The 20,884-nt window shown below is 63.9% G+C and overlaps 1 protein-coding gene across 1 annotated transcript in view; it reads left to right on the top strand.

Moving 5' to 3' along the window:
- Nucleotides 1-13,990: 13,990 nt before the first annotated feature.
- CCDC187 (coiled-coil domain containing 187) overlaps nt 13,991-20,884 on the top strand; it is a 34,040-nt gene continuing 27,146 nt past the window's right edge. Inside the window, exons 1-3 of the mRNA XM_088018836.1 lie at nt 13,991-14,507; nt 14,605-14,703; nt 17,015-17,110. Coding sequence (XP_087874962.1) covers nt 14,018-14,507; nt 14,605-14,703; nt 17,015-17,110 — 685 coding nt within the window. The 5' untranslated portion in view covers nt 13,991-14,017. The remainder of the gene's footprint in view (nt 14,508-14,604; nt 14,704-17,014; nt 17,111-20,884) is intronic.

Genomic DNA, 20,884 nt, shown 5'->3' with positions numbered 1-20,884 from the left:
GGCCTGCGTCCAGAGCTGGCATCATTGCAAGGCTGGGGCCCCACCTATATGGCAGGCCTGAGCTCAGCGCCCTCAGGAGGCCACGGCTGCTGGCCCCTATGGGTCCCCTGGGTCTGCGGCCAGGGGACTGGTGCCAAGAAGGCCCTCGGAGTTATGTGATATGAATGGCAGAATAAGGGAGAAATGTGTGGCCCCGTAGCGGTCACTGTGGGGAAAGCATCTTGTTTTCCTTCCTGGAAAGAGGCAGACTGGGGAGCAGGGGTCCCTGGGCCGGAAGAGTCTCCGCTTTATATGAGAGCTTTCCGGGGGAGCTGGAACCCTCTGGGGGTGCTGTGCGCTGAGCCGGCCAACGGCTCATGCTAAGAGGCCCCCCACCACGTCACCTGGCAGCAGTTGCTTTCCTGCTCTGAGCCCTGGTTCTGCCACCCGTGAATAGGGTTCAGTGGCTCAGTCCTGCAAGGGACCATGAAGGCTTGTGGGGTCTGGATGCTGCTAGTCACCGTTCCTGGAACACTGTAAGAGCTTGGGGAGCGCCGGCATTGGGGCCACTCTGCCTGAGCAATTGTGCCTGGTCCCCACTGGGCCCTGATGGTGGGCCTCGGTCCTGGCTGGATCGGGACAGCCCTGCTGCTCTGATGGAGGTGTGTCTCCCCTGTCGAGACCTTATTCTCTCCTGCCAGGGAACCCGGGCAAGGAGTGGGGTGTGATGAGGACTGGCGCCAGGCGACACGCCCAACCTGCATTGCCCACATAGCCCCCCACCTGTGAGAAGGAGCGCATCACTGGTCCACAGAGAGCGGGGGCTCCTGGGTGACAGGTCTGGGCCAGGAGGAGCTCCTGGAGGGCACCAGCCTTCCATCACCACCGGCCTCCCACTGGTGCTGCACCTGGCCTTCCCCCGTTCACTCTGCTCACCCTCCCCAGCCTCCTGGGGTGGGGGGAGGCACCTCTTCACATTCTGCCTCATAACTGCCACCCCACTTCGTGATGCTTGGTGCACCAGCCGGACAGAGTGCTCCCGTGGGAGGCCTCAAGCACGCCCCCTCCAGCCATCCGTCCTTAATGGGCCTCATTCCCAAAGGAGCATTAGAGGGAAGAAAAGCGATTTCTTGTCCAGACACATCCTTGAACGGAATGCGATGGGTAGGCACAGACAGTAATGCTGGACCCGGTCTGGGAGGCACCCGGTCTCGAGAGCCGACACATGGCATTCGGAGGGCCCAGGCTTTACTGTCAGCACGCATCAGCATCCGTGCCACCAGCACCCGAGGGCACCTGCCACGTGCCTGCCCTCCACCACTCAGCCTTCCTGGCATCCTGCCTCGTTGGCACGCCCCTCCTGTTGTACAGGTAAGCAGACAGGGCAGTGGTGTCTCAGGCCTCCAGACTGGGCTGCAGGGGAGCTGACGTCAAGCCCTGGTTTCCTGTCTTACCCCTTCCTGGATCTGCCCCCGGATCTGCCCCCTGGATCTGTCCCTGGGACACGCTTGGCGGGAGATGACAGTGGACAGTTGCAGGGTTCTTTCTGAGCCTCTGGAAGTGGGGAGACCTGGTGGACTCTCCAGGCTCCCCATGGGCCCAGGATGAAGGCCAGGCCAGCGGAAGCCATCCAGGCTGCCTGGAGCCATCTTAGGGACAAAGGATGCGCACGCAGGCTTCAGCAGGGTGTGTGACCTCCGAGGCGCCCCCCTGCTCCCAGCTGTTGGCTGAGGCCGGGGGTAGATGGGGATATCCCTGTGGCCCGCATGGCCTTTCAGACCCACCTGCCTTCCGCTCCCGCCTCTGCAGCAAGGCGCCTCCTTGCAGGGCCCAGTGGGGGGTCTGGGAGCACTGCCAGAGCAGCCAAGCCCAATGCGGGTCCTGCAGGTTCCTGGCCAACCTCTGCCATGGATTCCCAACTAGAGAGTGCAAAGGTAGCCAAGGAGAAGACACACACACACACACACACACACACACACACACACTGGGTGCACACGCGTGCTTAAGTAAGATGTCTCAGGTTTACTGCGTTCCCCACGATCTCATTACCCTGAGAAGGAACTTCCTCTCCTGTACGTCCTCCTCCGTTGCCCTGAGGCCCCCATGGGTCACCCTGCAGCCGTTTCCTCTCTCCCGGGGCCTCTCAAAAGTCCTCGGAAAGTGGGGTCTGCCGGGGGTGGAGACGGATGGGGTCACAGGCTCGAGCCGTGGGGAGCCAGCAGGAAACGTTCTGCTCGCCCACGGGTCCCAATGCCTCCCTAGGAGACCGCGTGCCCAGGAAATAGCTGGAGGTCCGAGGGAGGCCGTCCGCCACCCATGGCATCCACGACACCTGGCCACGCGGCATTCCTGCGGCTCACACCCCTGCTCACACCCGTGAGGCGGGACTCGCTTGCCTGCGGCAGGTCAGTCTGTGCGGGCTCAGCCTCGGCTTCGGTGATGGAAACCCTGCCCCTGCCTATCTGTGCACCCCCGGCCCGGCAGATGGGGGACGCGGTGAGATAGGGAGACACAGAGAGAGAGACAGAGACAGAAAGATGGAGGGAGAAGGCCTGACCCGTGCAGTGGAGAGTCTGGGGGCTCCGAGTACCCACACTGGTGTGTGGTGGAAGGGGGCGTCTAAAACAGACAGAATGAGGAAAGCAAACCTCCTGCCCCAAATCAATCCAAGGAAGCCCCCGAAGGCAAATAGAAAAGGCAGAGGATTTTTCCCTTTTAGGGGTTCTCTGCCCACAGCTCCCCATTCCAGGAGCGCCACCGAGGTTAAAAGCCACCCCCAGCCGTTCTGCCCCGAGACCTTGGCCAAGCTGACCCTCTGGCACTTATCCCGGGGGCCGTGGGGCGGTGAGCACGGGAGGAGAGTGAGCGAGGCGCTGTGAGCGCCCACCGAACTCCGCCGAGATGGGGTGGAGCCCTCTGCGTTTTCTCCTGGGGCCCCTGCACAGACGAGCACACACTGGGTGGCTTAAAATGAGAACGCTGTTCTCTCTCAGTTCGGGAGGCCTGAAGAATCAAGGGGCCCCAGGGCCACACTTCCTCCTGAGGCTCCGGGGGAGCGTCCTCCCTGCCTGTCCCGGCGCCTCGGACTGCAGGCATCCCTTCACTTCCGCTCCGTCCTCAACAGGCCTGTCCCCTTCTCTGGAAGGACTGGCCATCGGATGCAGCACCACCGACCCCAGGACACTCTCATCTTGAGGTCCTTCACTTAGTTACACCTGCAAAGACCCTTTCTTCCAAAGTGGGTCACATTTACACCCGGTGCATGTCTTTTGGGGACCCCAGCCACACTCACCTCCCGGTGTTTACTTTCAATGTTTGCTCCACGACTCGGGTCACCTAGTTTTGTGGCCTTAGCACCACGTAACATATCCTGTGAGCACTACCCAGGCCTCACAGGGAGATTTGCGCAGACCCGATGGGGGGGTGAGGCTGGGTGACATCCGTCCATGGCTGCACCACTGCTCCTTGACCAGGCCCTCGCTGGTGGACACTGCTGCCCCCTCGTCCCCCCTGTTCCATGGAAGCCGAGCACCTGGGCTCCCCGGGGAGGGAGAAAACCTCTGTCTGCGGGGCCCTGGACAGGGACAGGCAGGGGCAATGTGGAGCTTGGGACGCCCCAGGCCCGTGCAGACGCTGCCCCCAGAGCAGGGGACAAGCCGGGAAGCAGGCCCAGGCCCAGCTCAGTGACTCACAAGCTGGGGCCCCAGCCCTTCCCTGGGTCTCTCTCCTCTCTCAAACAGAAGCTTGGAGGGTACAGTGTTGCCCTTGGCCTGGGCCTAGAACACATCGCACCCTCAGCAAGGGACAGCTGTCACTGGGAAACGTGCTCCTGCACTGACCTTCTCCCACCGCCTGGCTTGACCCCTCCTGCCTGGCCCGGGGGTCTGGGCAGACGCAGGGCCCTCCTCGGACACAGACTTTGTGTGTGTGGCCAGTGAGCTAGGTGTTAGCCTGCCTCTCTGGCCCAGGTGCTCCATTTGGCAGCAAGACCAGAGGGGGCTGGGGGCCTCTGAGGCCACCAAGCTGAGGGACTGGGCTGGCCTGCCAGCTGGGAACCTGAAAAAGTGGCTGCAGTGGGCCTGCAGGAGGGGCCTCCACCCTCAGTACCCACCTCCTCTCCCCCCCCAACCCCCCAGCCTTGGCCCTTGAGTGCTGGGTGCTCACCACCTGTGTGTGCCTCCTGCCACATCTGGGGTGTGGTCACAGAGCCAGGAGGAAACCTGGTCCCGTGGGACCCCCTCAGTGCTACGGGAGCCCCCCCCCCGGCACACTTGCACCTGCCTCTCTGTGGAAGCCAGACTCCCTGAAGGCCCCACCTACTGCCAGGTGTCTGTCAAGGAAGAAGGACCCCAGTTTCAGCCCTTCCTCTGCTCTCACACGCGGTCACCCCCACCCACTCCTCGGGCGGTCAGGCAGGCTGGGGGGGCGGCGTGTTCCAGCGGCGCGGGGTGGTGGGGAGAACGGAGGGGTGCTCAGGGGGCCCGTGGCCACTACACAGTGAGGATGGGGTCTCAGGGAAGACGGTGGGCAGGATGCCGTGCCAGGTGAACCTGGCACGAGGAAGCAGGGTGGGCAGCTGTGGAGGGCACAGGACTTGGGGCTGAGCAAGGAGGCAGCCCGCTCTCCAGGGCACGGTGGGACCGGGGGCCACTACCACAGACGATCTCAAGAAGCACCGAGGACCCCTTCCCTGTGTCAGCAAGACCTATGCCTGGACTTGCCACAGGCCGCCGGGAAGGCAGCCAGGAGCCGCCGGCCTCAGTGGGGTCCCCCTGCAATGTCCGGCTGTCTGTCCAGCAGCAGAGAGGAAGCCCAAGGAAAGCAGGAGAGGGGGACCACACCTCCTGACGGCCCCCACCTCACCCCCCTCACCCTCGCCCATATGGGGTCTGTTCCCTGGGCCTCTGCCCTGTGGTTCCCCACAGCTACGGTTGCCATGGAAACCCTGCATCCTCGCGGCCCCTCCTCCCGCGGGTTACACGGGAAGCTCAGGCAGGCCGCCTCCTCTCCAGCCCTCTGTGGCCTCAGGGTGGGGTTTTTTTCGTAGCTTGATTCTTCCCAGTTGCCCTGGGAAAAGGACAGCAGGTCCTTTCCCTAACTTCCAAATCATCCGGTCAGATCTGCGGGACAGGGAGGGTTGCTGGAGACACTGGGCCCTGGGGTCCGGTGCACCGCGTGGTGTGGGGCCCCCGCATCAGCGGCCCTAATCCATCCAGGGGCAATGATTGCTGTACACGGAGGGGGGCGGGGGGCAGCTGCTTAGTGTAGCATAGCAGGTGTCCACATGAGGCCTTAGGGAGTCCCCAGCCCCAAAGGCATCTGGAATCCTACCACTCTGGTCCTCCAAACTGCAAGCCTCCAGAGATGGGAGCACGGACATTTCCGGAAAGAGCGTCTGGCCCAGAACAGTCGAGAAGAGAAGCAGAAGGAAGGAAGGAGAGACCAGTCCTCGGCCTCCCTCTCCAGACAACAGGACCCCAGGCTTCCAGGGTCCCTCCCTCTCCCTGCGGGACTGGTCAGAGCTCAGAGCCAGGCTGATTGGGAAATTACGGAGAGGACCCACTGGGGACAAACCAACCACATGCATTTACTTTGATCCCCTTGGAAGCCCCATTGAAATGACAGTAATGAGTTTCTTCGTTAAGTTTTAAGCTCATAAAGACACAGAGGACGGGAGAGGGAGGGAAGCAGCTGACGGGGAGGCTGGATTCTGGAGGTGACACCCCACAGCTGGAGGTCCGGACTGAGGGTCCCCCCGCCTGCAGAGGCAGAGAGCCAGGGAATGGGGGTGCCTACAGAGCCCCCTCCTTCTGCATCCTCCCAAGCCGGAGAATGGAGGGGTCTTCTCAGGGTCTGGCCAGCCCCAAGGGTTTGGAGTGCACAGCCTGCCCGTCCCTCAGAGTGACCGGTTTGATCTGGGCCCCGTCTGTTGCAGATCAGGTTCTTCGGATCTGCACCCGCCACTGCCCTCCGGCCATCTCTCTTGCACACAAAGGGGGACCAGGGGCAAAGCTAGAGGGACATGCCGCCATGCCTGCTCCTGCTTGACTCCCAGGGGTCCACCCGGCGCCCAAGCTCAGCACACCCTCCCCGCTCAGCTGCCTGGCCGTGCTGGCTCCCCAGAGGGCCAGGCTGAGGGCTCTGTGCCACAGCGGTGGGTGCCATGGGGCCTGGACCACGGGCTCAAGCACAGCTCTGCCTGAGCCTCTTACGTCTCATGCGGGCTGCCTGGGTGGCCCAGCCAGACTCAGCTCACAACGGCCGTGCTCGGTGCCAGGACTGGGCTCGCGGCCCAGCTGCACACTAGGACTTATATTTTAGAAGGCATGTGTCTCAGTCAGCTTGGGCTGTGTAACAAAACTCAGCCACCTCAGGCCAGGTGGACTTGCCCTGTTGCCACGGACATCCACAGACAAAGGCCACCTGTGCGTGTGTGTCCATTCTGGTACTCACCGCCCGCCTCCGGGTGCCAGCTATCTCTGGGCTGTGGTGGCTGAGGCGGCCCAGCCAGTGTGCAGAGCTTGGTCGGGAAGGCAGGGTCATGGCCCTCCTGACCCTCGGGCCCCAGAATGCAGCTGCCCCCCGGCATGGTCTTGCTTGGCAGGCCCAGCTCTGGGCCAAGGTGGCCTTGCCAAGTGCCCGGATCTTTTAGGACAGTGCCCAGCAACTCCCCAAGGCCGAGGGGCTGTTGCTCCCATACTGCTTCTGGGGGGCAGGTGTACCCCTGAGATTCTAAGAGACCAGGCTGCTCTGAGTTTCTCTGCCCCCAAACCCGAATTTCCTGAACACCAAGAGGAATCTTCTGCAAGAAGACTTTTACTAGAGTTTGTTTGGGAGGGAAAGACCTAGCTTCTGGGAGTAGGGGGGTGGTAGGGACGGCAAAAGGGTTGGGGGACCTTCATGGGGAGCTGGCCCCTGGCCATGAAAGGGAGAAGGCAACACGTCATCTGCACCGGGGAGGACCCTGACTTCCACTGGGCAGACCGCCTGCCCCCGGGACTCCTAGACTCCCCGGGCCCCTGTAGGTGCGAGTTTGGAGCTGGGAAGGGGTGTGGGCGCACAGCCTTGACCACACACGGACCCACACCTGCAGTTGAAAACCTCGCATAATAAGGACGGTGGGTGCGGGCACAGATCTTAGCCAAATGACCAAACCCCAAGACCCACACGCAGGTCCAGGCACAGAATGCACTGCCAGGGTCCCCCAAGACCCTCCTGTCCCTCCACTGCCAAGGTGAGTACCTGGGGGGCCCCTCCTGGAGCCGCACCGACTCCAAGGAGGCAGGAGACTCTCAGGTTTTGAGTTTGGTAACTGGACTTCCCAGCGGCTCTGCCTCCTCCCGCCTCCCCCTACTGGGCACCTCCCTGCTGTCTCCAAGCCTGAAGGGTCGCAACCATCCCGCCCCTCCCCACACTGTGCTTCCGGAGGGCCAGGTGGCCCTGTCTGCCTCCAGGCCCACCTCCCCCCCACCCCCCACCCCACCCCGCCTCCCACCCCCCCACCCCCCCACCCCCCCTCCTGGCTGCCAGGCTGCACCACCAGAGCCCCGGGTGGTCCCTGGGGGGCAGAGAGAGAAAGGAAACAGGGGAGGAGGCTGAGCGGGAGTGGCTCTGGACGGCTCTGGAAATCCTCCCTTCCTGCCAGAGCGTACCTGCCTCCTGCCTGCCCCCACTGCCATGGGGCCCCGTGGGGACGAGCGTCCCGGGTGTGTGTCCCCTGCCCAGGTGGGCTGGATGTGCGGGTGAGGCTCTGCTCCCCCCCGCCCCCACCGGGTTCCCGGAAGCCAGCCCAGAGGAGGGGCCTGTATGGATGGACGCCTGGGTTTCTCTGGCAACATCAGGGCGGGTGCCCCAACCTCCTGCCCAACCTCGGGCGCACCTGCAGGTGCGGGTGCCCCATGTCTGTGCTCTGCTGGCAGCGGGCCTTCGAGCCACGGCCCCCGCTTGGCGCCCTCCCCGCAGACGGAGGCCTGGGGTCTGCCAGCTGGTGAGTACCTGGGGGGCCCTACCTGAGCCCGCCTGGCCTGCCCCGGACCCTTGGGGGAGGGGTGTGTGGGGGCACGGGCGGGTTGGGAAGGGGGACAGCCTTTCCTTCTTCCATGGACGTGGCTGAGTGCAGGGTAGCCATCCTTCTCTGTCCTGCCTGCCTGAGGAGGGGTCTTCCTGTCTGGGGGTTGCCTCTGGGGGCTTGGGGGCTCCTCGGGGCAAAGCCAGGCTGCCCTGGGCGTGCGATGCCCACGAGCCCTACCCCCGGGGCTGCCCTGCCTCTGGGCTCTGGTGCTGCTGTAAGGCCAGCGCTAGACTCTCCCTGATGAACTGTGCCTCAGTTTCCCCATGTGTACGGGGGGGCATAAATACTCTCCCAGCGCCCGGATGGGGCTGATGGGTGGTTCTGCGTTGGTCCCACCTGGCAAGGCCATCAGCTGACAACGAGGCTCAGCCTGGACCCCATCCAGCTAACTCCCTGCACCAAGGGCCCCTCAGGCCGTCCGGTCCTGCCAACTCCTCCATGCAGGAGTGCAGGTTACAGGGTGAGGCTGCGGTAGGAGACCCCCGGCCCCGAGTTAACTGTTCTGAGCTGTTTGAAGATGGTTTTGGTCCCTGGGGGTGTCCTTTCTCAGAATCCCCGGTCTACTCTGCTCGCTCCCGGTTTGGAGGAGGGGGTGCCGAGGGCAGGTCTCTGCTCTGTGTTGTGTGACTGTGGGCAAGGTGACAACGCCCTCCTCACGGGCTTGGGGAGGAGCCCCAGGTTGCCTGGGGAACGCCCTGGGTGCAGGGCCTGGCCCCTGGCAGGTGCCCCAAGCCGTCTCCACAAGTGACCCAGCGGGCCTGAGGGTGGGCGTGCGGGGCGGGGAGACGAGGAGGTGGCAGGGCCTGGGGGCCGGCGGAGCTCCCTGCTGACCTCTCTGTGGCTGTGGCTGTGAGACCCTCTTGGCAGCAGTGGATGGTGGCTCGGGGAGCCTCTGGGCAGCGGGTTTCATGGGCGGCGGTGCCATGGGTTTTGGTTGTGTAGCCGGGATGGGGAAGGGGTTGCCGGAGCCAAGAGGCCATGGGGGTGTGGACAGCCTTCATTTCATTCCTCTGCCCGCAGAGCCCGCTGCTCGAGGCTGATCTGCGGGGTTTATCTCTGCCCCACCTCGCCCACCAGGGCTTCCATCTGGCTTCCCTGATGGCACTCTCCTCCCAACGGCCAACTGTCTTCCCAAATCGCTGGCCCTGTGTCACCTTGTCCCCGCCCTCACATCTGCCACCCTGGGGGCCCGACCAGCTTCCAGGAGTCCATCAGCTTCTGGAGAGCAGCTGTGGAGACACTGGGGCTGTTGGGGCAAAGTGGGCGGCAGAGGCTGGGGGACACTGCCCTGGCCAGACTCCCACACAGAGCCTTCGGCAGCCCAGGCCGGCCCTGCTCGTCCTGCTCCGCAGACCTAGGCGGTGTGCACACGTGTGTCTGTACGGTGTGTACCAGAGGGGAGGCGTGTGCTTTTGCGCAGCAGGGCCCAATATGACAGATGCTCTTGTCACCTGCATATCATTTCCCCAGATATGACCTGAGCCTGGGTCAGCCTCCCAAGTGCTTCCTTTTGGAACTCCGAGCCCCCACCCTCCACCCTCTCCCAGCCCGTGCTTCTTGGTGGCACGTGGGCAGGGCGTGTGGCGGCTGGAGACTCTGGTCTGGGTACAGGGCCGGTTTGGGCGTGTTCACTGAGGGGACCACCGAATGCCCAGGGCTGGGTCTGAGCAGGTGGCTGCAGGGTGTCACAGCCACGTCCAGGCCCGTGCGAGCTACGGTGGCTGGCAAGATCTCTGTGCTCTCAAACCCTGGGGCCCGGGGCTGTGGGCACCGTGGGCCATTCTCCTTCGAGGTCCGCGGACTCTGTCCCCAAGCCTGCTTGGTCTGCTTGGGGCTGGGGGCCCGGGGGACGAGCCGTGAGAAGCTGCTCCTGGAGGAAGGCCCCCACCCTGCTCTGCCCACCCCACCCCTCCAGCCAGCCCAGGCCATGAGAGCAGCCCCGCAGTGCCCGGGCCAGGACAGTAGCGTGGTCTGCACCGTGCAGTGGGCTGTGGGTGCTGTGGGTAGGCCCCCCCACCCCCCACCCCCCGGGGCAAGGGGCAGGGGCCCTGGTGAGCCGGTTTCTGGCTGCACTGGGCAGATGCCTCATGGAACGGGCCAGTGGTGTGGACCTGGGCTGGCGGTCCAGGCTCCGGGGTGGGCTGGGGGAGGGCAGAGGTGTCCTGGCTTTCCTTCCTCAGTCAGCCCCCTCCCCAGGCTACCCCCCCCACCCGTGAGCCCTCTGTGTTCCCTATGTCTCTGACCCTCAAAGAAGAAACCTTACCAGGTGGGGGCTAGTGCTCTGCCCACTTCACTGATGAGCGAAAGACCTGCCTGAGGTCAGCAGCGGGCCCCTGGGATGTCGAGGGGCCGGGCAGGGGTGCGTGCAGAGGCTTAGCTTGCTCTCCACAGTAAAGCCTCAGGCCAAGAAGCCCACCACCCTTGTGGCCCCCCCCACCCCCCCCACCCGCTTCTGACCCTGCCAGGACCCTGGGCCATAGGACCGCTGCCAGGGAGACAAAACCACACAGAGCCTTGCCGCGTGCTGGGGGCTCTTGCAGGGATCCACCCCGGCCCCCCGCTGTCCCTGGTCCCCCGTGGTGGGGGCAGAGGAGCGGGCACCAGGACACAGTGGGGGTGGTATTGGTAGGTCGTGAGCCAGGGAGGAGGTGGGGGGGGTCAGGATGGGGGTGCATATGCCACAGCCAGGGGAGCCGCCAGCTGGGCCTACTTCTCTGCTTAGGGTAGAGATGCGGGGGCCTGACCTGCGTGCGGGTGCCCCCCCCAGGCTGTGGCCTCTGGTACCCACACTGCTGCTTGGGGCCCTGGCCGGGGCCCGGCTCACAGAGCTGTGGTCGCCCCAGCAGGTGCCAGAGGGCTGGGGTCAGGAGTGCACTGAGGATCCTGGGCAGGGAGAGGCCTCGGGGGGCTGGCACGTCTCCCGATTGGGAGCCGCTCTGGAGGGGGGGTGGTAAAGCAGGCCTGCAGGGCGTGGCCAGTGGAGCGGGAGGAGAGGGAGGGGGCTCTGGGCTTGTCACAGCTCACAGGGCCACGACGCTGGGGTTATTTACACTGTCACACACTCGTTTCACGATTTTGCTTTTATCGACTCTGGTGTGTGGCAGTCGGCTGTTCGTCGTGTTTATGAAACAGCTGCTTCCTGCGGAGGGCCGCGGCTCTGGACCCCCCGCTTTCCTGCTCGTGGGAAACCGGGGCCACCAGCTGACCTCCAGAGAGACGCGGGCACTTGGCTCCGGCCGCCACGGCTCAGGATGACCCTCTCCCGCTGTCCTTGAGGAGGTCAGGTGGACGCTGGGGAGAATGCCCCCCAGGACCTCAGCCGATGTAGGTGCCCCAGGGCCTGGCCGAGGCAGGGTCCTTCAGCGGAGGCCCGGGGGCCGCAGTGACCGCGGGGTCCTTCAGTGGAGGCTGCAGGGGGTTCTGCTCCAGGATGGGGAGCCTCTCTGTGAACGAGAGGAGGCTGAGCTGTCTCTGGGAGTCTCCTCTGTTGTCCAGCCTCTAAGGGTGGTGTGGGGGACACCATGGTCACCCCCTGGTGATGTCCCCCGAGCTTGCCAGCCCCCGTGTAGCAGAAGCCGTCTGCAGGCCCCGGGTATTCCCAGCATGTCACGGGAACACGCGTGTGCCCTGCGGCTCTCCTGGAAGGGCCTGCTTTTCCAAAGCCCGGGGGCAGCCCTCTGCCATGCCGACCCCTCGAAAACATCCCATAAAGAAACACAGGGTGGGACCCACTGCATTTTGGCCTCACCAGGCGACGTCCCCAGTGGAGCAGGCAAGCCGGGGCAGGGCGGGACTCCTGGCCAGAGCTGGATGGCAGCCTCGGTGCCACCGGCAGGGGGACCCGCCTGCAGAGCTGTGTCATCAGTCTAGGCTACCAGGTGTGGTCGAGGGCCCTGGGGCCAAAGGCTGGATTTGGGGTTCTGCTGACTCTGTGGTCTGAGGCACATGCGTCTTTCCCCTCATCCCAACTGCAGGAGAAGCTGGTTGTTGGGGTCAAAGGGGCAGCACCTCACATTCCAGGCAGGCCTGTCCCTGGGGTGACTCCTCTCCTGCTGGTGGCTGAATGTGGGGCTGTGTCCCTATGACCAGGGCCCCGTTGGGCTCAGGGCCCCGCCCTGCGTCCTTTCCTGGTGGCAGCTGGCTCCAGGCATCCCTGGTTCCCCAGGACAGACTCTTAGAATAAGCCTCACAGAGGCTCTCCGTTCTGCCTGGAATTAGGAGCTCTTTTGCTGCAGACCCCCTTTCTCTGGGGCATCCTGAAAACGAAGAGTTCACAGCCAGCTCAGCTATCCCACTGCTCATGAACGCGGGCCATCCTGCTTAGCGCCCTCCTGCTGGAGTGAACTCACCAGAAGCTCACAATACCCAGAGGCAGGGCAGGGTGGGGTCTCCGGTCACCCAAGGTTACTCAGCTGGCTAGGGGCGGAGTGTGGATTTGAAGGGGCTCTCCTCCTTGGGGGACCATGCCAAGCTCAGAGCCAGCTGACTGCAGAGTCCGAGTCCTCTCCACCATACTGCCCTGCCAGGGTTGGCGAGAAGGTGACAGGACACCACTGCAGGTGCACCAGGCTGGGGTGCTCTCTGAGGGGGGCAGGGCCAAGGAAGCGGGCCTGGGGCTCCCAGGGCTCAGGCATCTTCAGCTAGGATGTCCGTGGGCCAAAGGGTGCCCTGAGCATTTGCCAGGGAGAGCTGAGAAGCCAGCTCCCCTGACCAACCCCGAGGAGCCAAAGGCAGCGGCCTGGGAGGTGGTTCCCAGAGGGCGTCGGGCTGGAGCACTGAACCTCTCGTCTAGCTGCTGGGGCCGTGTCCGGGGCTGGCTCCTCTCTCCCGACCCGGGGTCCCCAGGCTGAGCCCGTCCGGAACTGAAGCTTGAGCCTGGGGTCAAGCCCCACCTCTGTCCCCAGCCCTGCACTGTGCGCCCTGGCTTTGGCTGAGCCCGCCCCCAGCCCTGGCCAGTCCACTCACCACACACACAGCTGTGGGCTCCTGTGCCCTGGGAGGATGGTGGGGGGCCTGCCCGCGGCCCCAGCAGGAGTCGAAGGCCTCGGCTCTGTCGCTGAGTGACAATGGGGTTATTATGCTGTCACAGGCCACCCAGAATTCTCTCCCACCCTGCTGAGGGGCAGCTCGTTAGGAAGGCCCCCCAAGCCGTTGCCAGCCCAGGGCCCGGCAGCCCACCATGCCCACCCAGTTTCCACGACTATCCTGAGGGTTTCCATTGTGGGCCAGGGGGCTGGGCTAGGCCGTGACCAGCCAGCAGTGACCAGCCGGCAGTGGCCAGCCCATCCTGAGCAAGGATGGACACCAGGCTGCAGACCGGCTGGCTGCCCCGTGAAAGCACCTTCTGACCCCAGGCAGGTGGTGGCTGGGGACTCACTGGGCTCTGCCCTCGACCCGACCCTGTGGCCATGTCGACCTTGCTCATGGGGACGCTGCCTGCCGACCCAGGAGAAATGATCCTGCCCCAACCCAGAGATAACCAGAGGCGCTGCCCCGTCTCACTCTGGCTCCCTGGGGCCCTGGGCAGACCCTGTTTGCGCTGCTGGAGACGTCTGTGCCTGCCCACTGGGCCAGGCGGGACCTGGGAGGGACAGCCTCCTTCCCTGGGAGGGCATCCGGTCACCATGAGGATGGAGGACTTGGGGGCCAGCGTGCCCCACCTGCATGCTTTCTCTGGAGCCTCGGTCTCCCTGTCTGTCAATTGGGCTGATGGTGGCGACTGCCTGCAAGGCTCGAGGTAGCAATTGGAGAGGGGGTGTGCCTGGGGGCGTTTTCTTGGCCCCCCTGCACCTTTCTCGGTTGTGGGCCTCCTGAGACAGGAGAGTGAGGGAGCAGAAGGGGTACTGGGGGGGCACACAGTCTGAGATGTTCTGCTCAGCACGACCAGGTCTCCACACCTGACTCACGGGCTGCTTCTCTGTCCCCAGGGAACCCGGGCTCCCTCCACCTGCGGCTGAGGATGATGCCATGGCTGCCCTGAGGTGGCCCAGGCCCTCCCAACGGCCAGGTGACCTGCAGGGAGCTCCCCACGTGGCCTGGTCTGACCACACCGAGCAGCCAGGCGCCCGGGGGAAGGCCCACAGCCACCTGGTGTGGTCGGAAGGCGAGGAGGCCAAGGATGGGGACAGCTCGGTGTCATCAGGCCGCCTCTCTGGCTCCTCTGGGGGCCACGACTCCTGCACATCTCCCCCCGGGCCCTGGAAGGAGAGGCCCCCCCAGGTGCTGGGGCCCCGGCGGCAGCCCAGGGAGAGCAACCCACGGCTGGAGCAGCTGCGGGACAAGATCCGGGCCCAGGCCCAGTGGCAGGCCAGCTGCGCCTCCCTGGGCACCTCCACACTGTCCAGCGCCTCGCGCCTCTACAGAGCCTCCAAGCCAGACCCCCGGAGGAAGGCCAGGAAGCCGATGCACCCCACTCCAGCCCCGTGGGAGGCACTCAGGCCTGGGGCCTCCGTCAAAGGTGCTGTTTTGGGGGCTGTTGAGTGGCTGCTACATGGGAAGCATGGAAGCCCCTCCCGGAACCTGTCCTCACGATGCCCCCTTTCGCTCCTCTCCAGGCTCAGGCGGCCTGAGCGTGGCTCCGTGTGGAGTGGAAGACAGGGCAATCCCCGGCCAGGGGTGCAAGCTGTCCGGGGTCGCCCGGCGCCAGGCCTCAGGTGAGGGGCTGCATGGCTGGCCATGCTGGCAGCCCTGCCCAGACCCTCCGGCGGCCATCAGGGCGGCACGGTTCTGGACCCTGGGCTTCCCTCTCTCTATATGACTGGCGCTAGTATGATCCCACTCAGGCGAGGACAGTAGAGAGGGCCCCCCCACCACGAAAGGGCCAGGCACAGACTTGGACCCGGCCTGCCATTCTCCGGAACGGGACCTCCTCTAAATCTCTGCTTCCCCCTCGGAGAAGGAAGGCGGGCAGGCCCTGCAAGGCAGCCCGGGGCTCAAAGGGCAGGGGGTCTCCTGCACAGAGCGGGTGACGTCTTTCCTGCATGGACACATACCAGCTGTAGGGGCTGTGGCTGAGCCTTCCGCCGGGCCTGGGAGGTGCTGAGGGCTCGGTCATAGGTAGGCAGACTTCTTGCCGGTGGGAAGGGGCCAGGGGGCCGAGGGAAGGTTTTGGCTTACTCTTTCACTCAACACATAGGAGGGGTGAGGTTGGAGAGGCAGACAGGAGCCATGCTTGGGGGCCAGAGGGCGGTAGCATTTAAAGAGTCTGGATTGCACCACTGGCCATGGGCACTGGGAACTGCTTTGGAGGGTTTTAAGCAGGGAGCCCCGGTGGGTTTGGGCTTTGGCAGGCCGGTACTGTTTGCAGGATGGGGAGCTGGGGGAGGTTATCTCTCTAGTCTAGAAGGGCAGCCTCATTCCAGCACGGTTTTGGATGCCCCGCAGTGGGGCAGGGGGACGGGCTCTGGAGCAGAAGTCAGGCTGCCTGGGATGCCCGAGGCTGCTGGGGTCTTCGGCTCAGGGGAACAGTATGGGGCCAGGGGACAACAGTGGCAGCAGGCAGGTTAGGTTGGGGCGGAGGTTGGTCAGTATGTGATCTGCGACCCCCGGGGTGCCAGCCGCAGGTACTTTTCGTGTCCCGCCCCAGCTGGATGTGTGAGCGGAGTCAGATGCAGGCCGGGGCCAAGGGGCCTGCCGGTCCGAGCCCAGGGGGCAGCGTCCAGCTCTGGCCTGGCCGTGGGCTGAAGCCGCTCCCCGCACCCAGGTGCCCAGGCCGGCTGTGGCTCACAGAGATCACCCTGCCCTTCTCCTCCTCCACCCACGGGGACCCCAACGGCCTCAGCTCCCCAAGCACCCCCACCCCACGGAGGCCACCGGGGCTCCTCAGCCAAGGTCAGGATTTGGCCGCTAGTCGCTCGGGGACTCATCAGCCTCTAGTGTCACCATTCCTGACCGTCACGTCTCATCCTCTCCCCGTTAGAACCCTCTGGAGGCAGGCTTGGGGCAGGGCCTAGGTCTTTTTTTTTTTTTTTTCTTTTTAAATTATAGTAAGGTACACATAAGATTTACCACCTTCACCACTAGTAAGTGCACAGCTCAGGGGTGTCCGTGCGCTCACGCCGTTGTGCAGCCGTCCCTCTGTCTGTCCCCAGAACATGGTCATCTTCCCAGACTGAGCTCTGTTTGCGTCACACACAGACCTGTCCCCTCCCCCGGCCCCTGCCCGCCTCTCCTTGTCTGTGGGTCTGACTCCTCTAGGGCCTCGTGTCAGTGGATTCTACAGAATTAGGGCTCTTTTTGTCGGCTTGGGTGCTGGAGGCCCTTCCTGCCAGCAGGTTCTCGGCAGTGAGGACTGAGGGACCGGCCCGGGCCTGGAGAGTTCCTTCGGGCCAGGCTTTTCCAAGCGCCCCTGGCCCTGCTTACACGGCACTGGCTGGTTGGCTTCTTGGTGCCCCCCAAACGCAGCTGCACCCCGGCCGTGGACAGAGACCCAGAGGCTGAACAGCACTGGGCCTCGGGAAGCTGGTCCCCTCCTGCCAGCCCACTGTGCTTGCCGAGGGACTCGGACAACCTCCACCCCCCTGGGGTGTCCATGTCCCCTCCTGTCCAGCCAGGCGGACCCCACCATGCAAAGCCCCTGTGGTCCTCACTCTGACCCCACCTCCCCCCGCGGAGCCCCTGTCCAGCCCGGCTGGCCGCTGCTCCCTGACAGCCCACTGAGTCAACACAAGGGCTGCAGGCCAGCCTGAGATGGGCAGGGCAGACCCAGCTGGGAGGCCGTTCCTGTCCTCAGGGGCTCTCGGCCCCAGGTACCCTGGAAGCTGTGAGCAGTCGGGGCCCTGTGAGGCCTGCTGGGGGGCGGGCAGTGCAGGGTATCCCTCCGACCCTGCTCTCGGCTGCCCACTCTGGCACAGGCCCAAGGAGCAGGCAGGACAGGGGCTTTGCTCCATAGGAGCCCGGGTCCACAAGCGTGGCTATCCCCGTGAATGTGACTGCTCACCTTCCCTCCCTCTCCTCTCCCTGAAGTTCCACGGGAGAAAGCCAGAAGGATGCAAAGTAGTCCTTGCAAAAGGGAGAAGGCCCCCAGATCACCCATCCCCAGAAGAGCCACCAAAGACAAAGGTAAGGTCTGCCCATTTGGGGCCATGACATGTCCTGGGTGTAAACGTCTGTGACTCAGCTCACCAGGTGGGCACACGGCTTTCTGGTGCATGATTTCTGGTGCCGGAGACAGCAGAGGCCTGGGCTGCTGTGGGCCCGGGGACCTGGGATTGGCAGGGGCTTGGGCGGGGGGGGTGGGTCTGCAGGGCACAGGGGAAGGGAACAGCGCTGGCGTCCGCATCTCTGGGAAACGCAGACCCTGGCCGTCACCGCGGCGCTGGGGGTCCCTGCCCATGCAGGGCCCACCCCCATGACGGAGGGAAAGCCCACAAAAGCCCCGAGCCCCCAGACTGTGAAAGTCTCCAAGCACACAGGGCCGCTCACTCACTGTGCCTTCACACACATTTATAGCCTGCACGCGTGTGTGTGAAGACGCACCGGTGATGGTGGGCGGCTGTGAGGTGTCCAGTGGACAGATGTGTTGGCTGCGCGTCGGCAGCATCCCCGGGGAGCCACCGTGCAGCGGCCTTCAGTGGCCGGAGGGGGGGGAACGTCTGCAGGAGGGAGGGCTTTCCCTATCTGCCTGGCTTGTTGGACTCCAGGCAGCAAACCCACAACACCTGCTTCACTGAGCCCCTGGTGGCGGCAAAGGCCTTTGGCCTTGTGTCCACGGTCCTCGGAGCCGTCATGCAAGGGCGCATCGGCCGACCGTGTCCCAGGAGAGTCCGAGGAAGACGTGGGGACAGTGGTGGGCTTGAGGTCCCAGAGGAATTTCTACCTGGGGCGTCTCTCCCCTGGGGCCTGGGCGGGTGGCGGGGTGGCGGTGTCCGGCAGAGACCCAGCTGTCCAGCCTGGGTGGGTTTGTGGCCACGCCCTTGGCCTGGATGCAGCAGTCCCCAGGAGGGCCCCGTGTGGCTTGTGGGGAACGAGGCGGCACTGTTCCTCAGGGGGGTCACTGCGGAGTAGCTGCACTCCCCGGACCCCAGTTCGGCCACCCTCATGGCCCTCCTCGGCCACAGGCGGGCTTGCCCCCATCCTGTAGATGGGGACGCTGAGGCTCACAGAGGCCCCCGCGGGCAAGCCAGCTCCAGGCCTGTGCGGCTCACCCAAGAGAGCCCAGTGGTGCATGCTCTGCCTGTGCCCCGCGCCTTCAGACCCACCACCTCTGCTGGGGGCAGCGCCGGCTCTGGCGGGACCATGACTGTCTCCCTCTCCCACGCTGGCTTCAGGGCCCCTCGAGGGAGGCGGGCAGCCGCAGGCCGCTGGGGCAGACACATCTATTCAGCAAGGGTAGGAGGCAACAAGAGAGGAGAGAGAGCCTCCACTTGAACCTGACGGTGAGGGATGCTGGGAGCCACGGAGAAGGTTCCAGAAGGCCCACTGAAAAGGCACGAGATATCACAGTTTTCTGGATCATTGTCTCCTCCTACCCCTCAGCTTTTTGGTTTGCTTTATTTCAATGGCTCTCTTGACAAATGACCTGCTTTCTGCCTGACACTGGGTCAGAGGGCTTGCCACGGGCTGCATCCATCATCGTTACCACCGTGTCACCCTGACGGACTTGACCATTAGTTTCTGTCAGTGACCAAGTCACAGCTGGGCTAAGGAGAGATGAGCTTGGGGTCAGAGGTCAGAGCCACAGGACTTGGGAATTGGATGAATTAGGAATTTGCTGTAGTTAACAAAAAATTAAATCGCAATAGTTATAAAATATTCATCCATCCGGGCCGATGGAAAATGAAGCCCAATATTTAATTTCAGATTATAGCACCTCACTTTGCATTTTTTACCATAGATTAGGTCGGCCCTGGGACTCTGACAGGGCACCTGGGGACTTCATCCATTTCCACAGATTAAAAATCCTCTCGTAAAAAAATTAATTGCCATTAGACTGCTCGGCGGAAGAAAAAATGTGCCCATCAGGACCCATTTATTGACCCGGACCCCTCTGGTGGGCTAATGGGGGATGAGCGACCGGTGTTGGAGGGGCCTGGCCATCGGGCAGCCCCCTCGCCCGGGGTGGGGCGAGTCCCTGCGTGGTATCCCTGGGGAGGGAGCCACGGTGGCAATTTTGTGCAGTTCAGCCGTGTCGGGGGACCGGGGCAGAGGAGACTTGCTGGGGGGCCCAACCCCACTGGTGCCTTTCAAAACCCCAGTGTGTCCAGCTGGGCAGTGCCGGCCTCAGCCCTGGCCTTTGGCTCTGCCCGGAGCCAATCCTGACCCCTCCCGGCCCGAGCCCTGCAGTGAGGGACCACTTTCATGTTTGTGGTCCCGTGGGGTGGCGCTCACAGACGGGGAAACCAAGAAAAGTCACTCCCCCCAAGGCCCATCGCTAGTCATCGGCAGAGCCAGAGTTAGACCGGCTCTTAACCGCCAGTGTCCCAGGAGCCTGGTGTGGGCGGGCGTGGCCTCAGGGGCCCTCGCTGGAGGGGTGTGGCCTGTGGAGGGGTAGCCTTGGGGACAGGCCCTGGAAGGCAAGACTGCAAGGTGGTATAGCCTTGGGTCGTGTCCCAGAGGCCTCGGCTTTGGGGAGTGGCCGAGGCCCTTCCTACAGGTGTGGACTTTGAAGGGCGTGGCTTTGTGCAGCCCCCTCCCCTTCCTGGGGCCGCTGCTCCAGGCCTGTGACTATCTCGGGGTCTGGGCGGTGGGGGAGGGTCTCTGACCCTGTTGGCTGCCTGACCCCAGGGGTCGGCTTTCTGCATGGTCTCTGCCCTAAGGCACCCTTGCTTGGCAAAAACAACCCCTTTATGGGAGGCAAGACAGGTCTTGGCCTGGGAGGTCCAGTTTCCTGCCCAGGGCTGGACCTGGGGGAGATGCAGTGTGCGTGTGTGTGCGTGTGTGCGTGTGTGTGAGCTAAAGCTTGGCCAGTGCTTCTGGCCTCCGCCAGCAACCTGGTTTGTAGTGACTCTGGGGCTGGTGTTGGCATTTGGAGACTGTAATCTGGGAGTATGAAGTAAGAGCTTTGATAAATGATGTTTCTTATGCGACAACATTTGCTAACAAAAGCTCATTGGTGGCTGGGAGGCGGTGGGCGTTTGTGTCTGTGTTCCCTGGGACCCCCCCTCGTAGGCGGAGCCTCAGCAGCATAAAAGCGAAGACTTTCCTTGGCTCAGGGCAGAGGTCAGCGTAGCATTAGCCTCCCACTCGCCGCTCCTCATGACTACAGTCCTTGCTGGTGTGGGCCGGCGTTGACCGAGGGCGTGCGGTGCACCTGGGCCCGTGGCCTTGGTTTTACAGGCAAAGCCGTGGGCAGCGGGTTTTATTACCCCATTTACCCAGGGTCAGAGAAGTCAGGTCACCGTGCAGAGTCATCCTGGGACTCGGGCCTGCCTCTTGCTGGCCACTGGCTGAGGCTCACCCCAGCTCCTCTGGGAGCGTGTGAAGCAGTCTCCGTGGGCTGCCCGGGGCCAAAGACCTCCCCATCTGGGCCCACATTCGGAAGGCCCCGGCCGCTCTGCTGTGTGTGCGTTTTCTCTGTTTAAGATTCTGAGTTGGTTGGTGTTTACGCCTGGAGGAAAGGACCCGCCCTGGTGAGGGCCCTGCTTGGGCCCCCTCCTGCCCTCCCCAGACTCCAGAGCAAGGCTCCCTCAAGAGACCAGGCCCCTACCGTGGAATTAGGTAGCTGGTACCCCCGCCTGTGCTCCTCCCTGCTCTGCTGGGGCATCAGGGGGTGGGCGCGGAGGGGAAGGAGGTGGCGTTGGGCGCAGGAGCAACCTCTCCCCAGCGGCCTGTCCAACGCCCTCCAAATCTGCCATCAGACGGGACTTGGAGAAAACATTATATTTAAAAGCCAAA

This window comes from Eumetopias jubatus, unplaced genomic scaffold, assembly GCF_037043125.1.
Source record: "Eumetopias jubatus isolate StellerSeaLion01/CBP00866 unplaced genomic scaffold, mEumJub1_p1.0 scaffold_15, whole genome shotgun sequence".
NCBI lineage: Eukaryota > Metazoa > Chordata > Mammalia > Carnivora > Otariidae > Eumetopias > Eumetopias jubatus.
The sequence above is the reverse complement of the archived record's forward strand: the minus strand, read 5'-3'. Positions and strand labels throughout refer to the sequence as shown.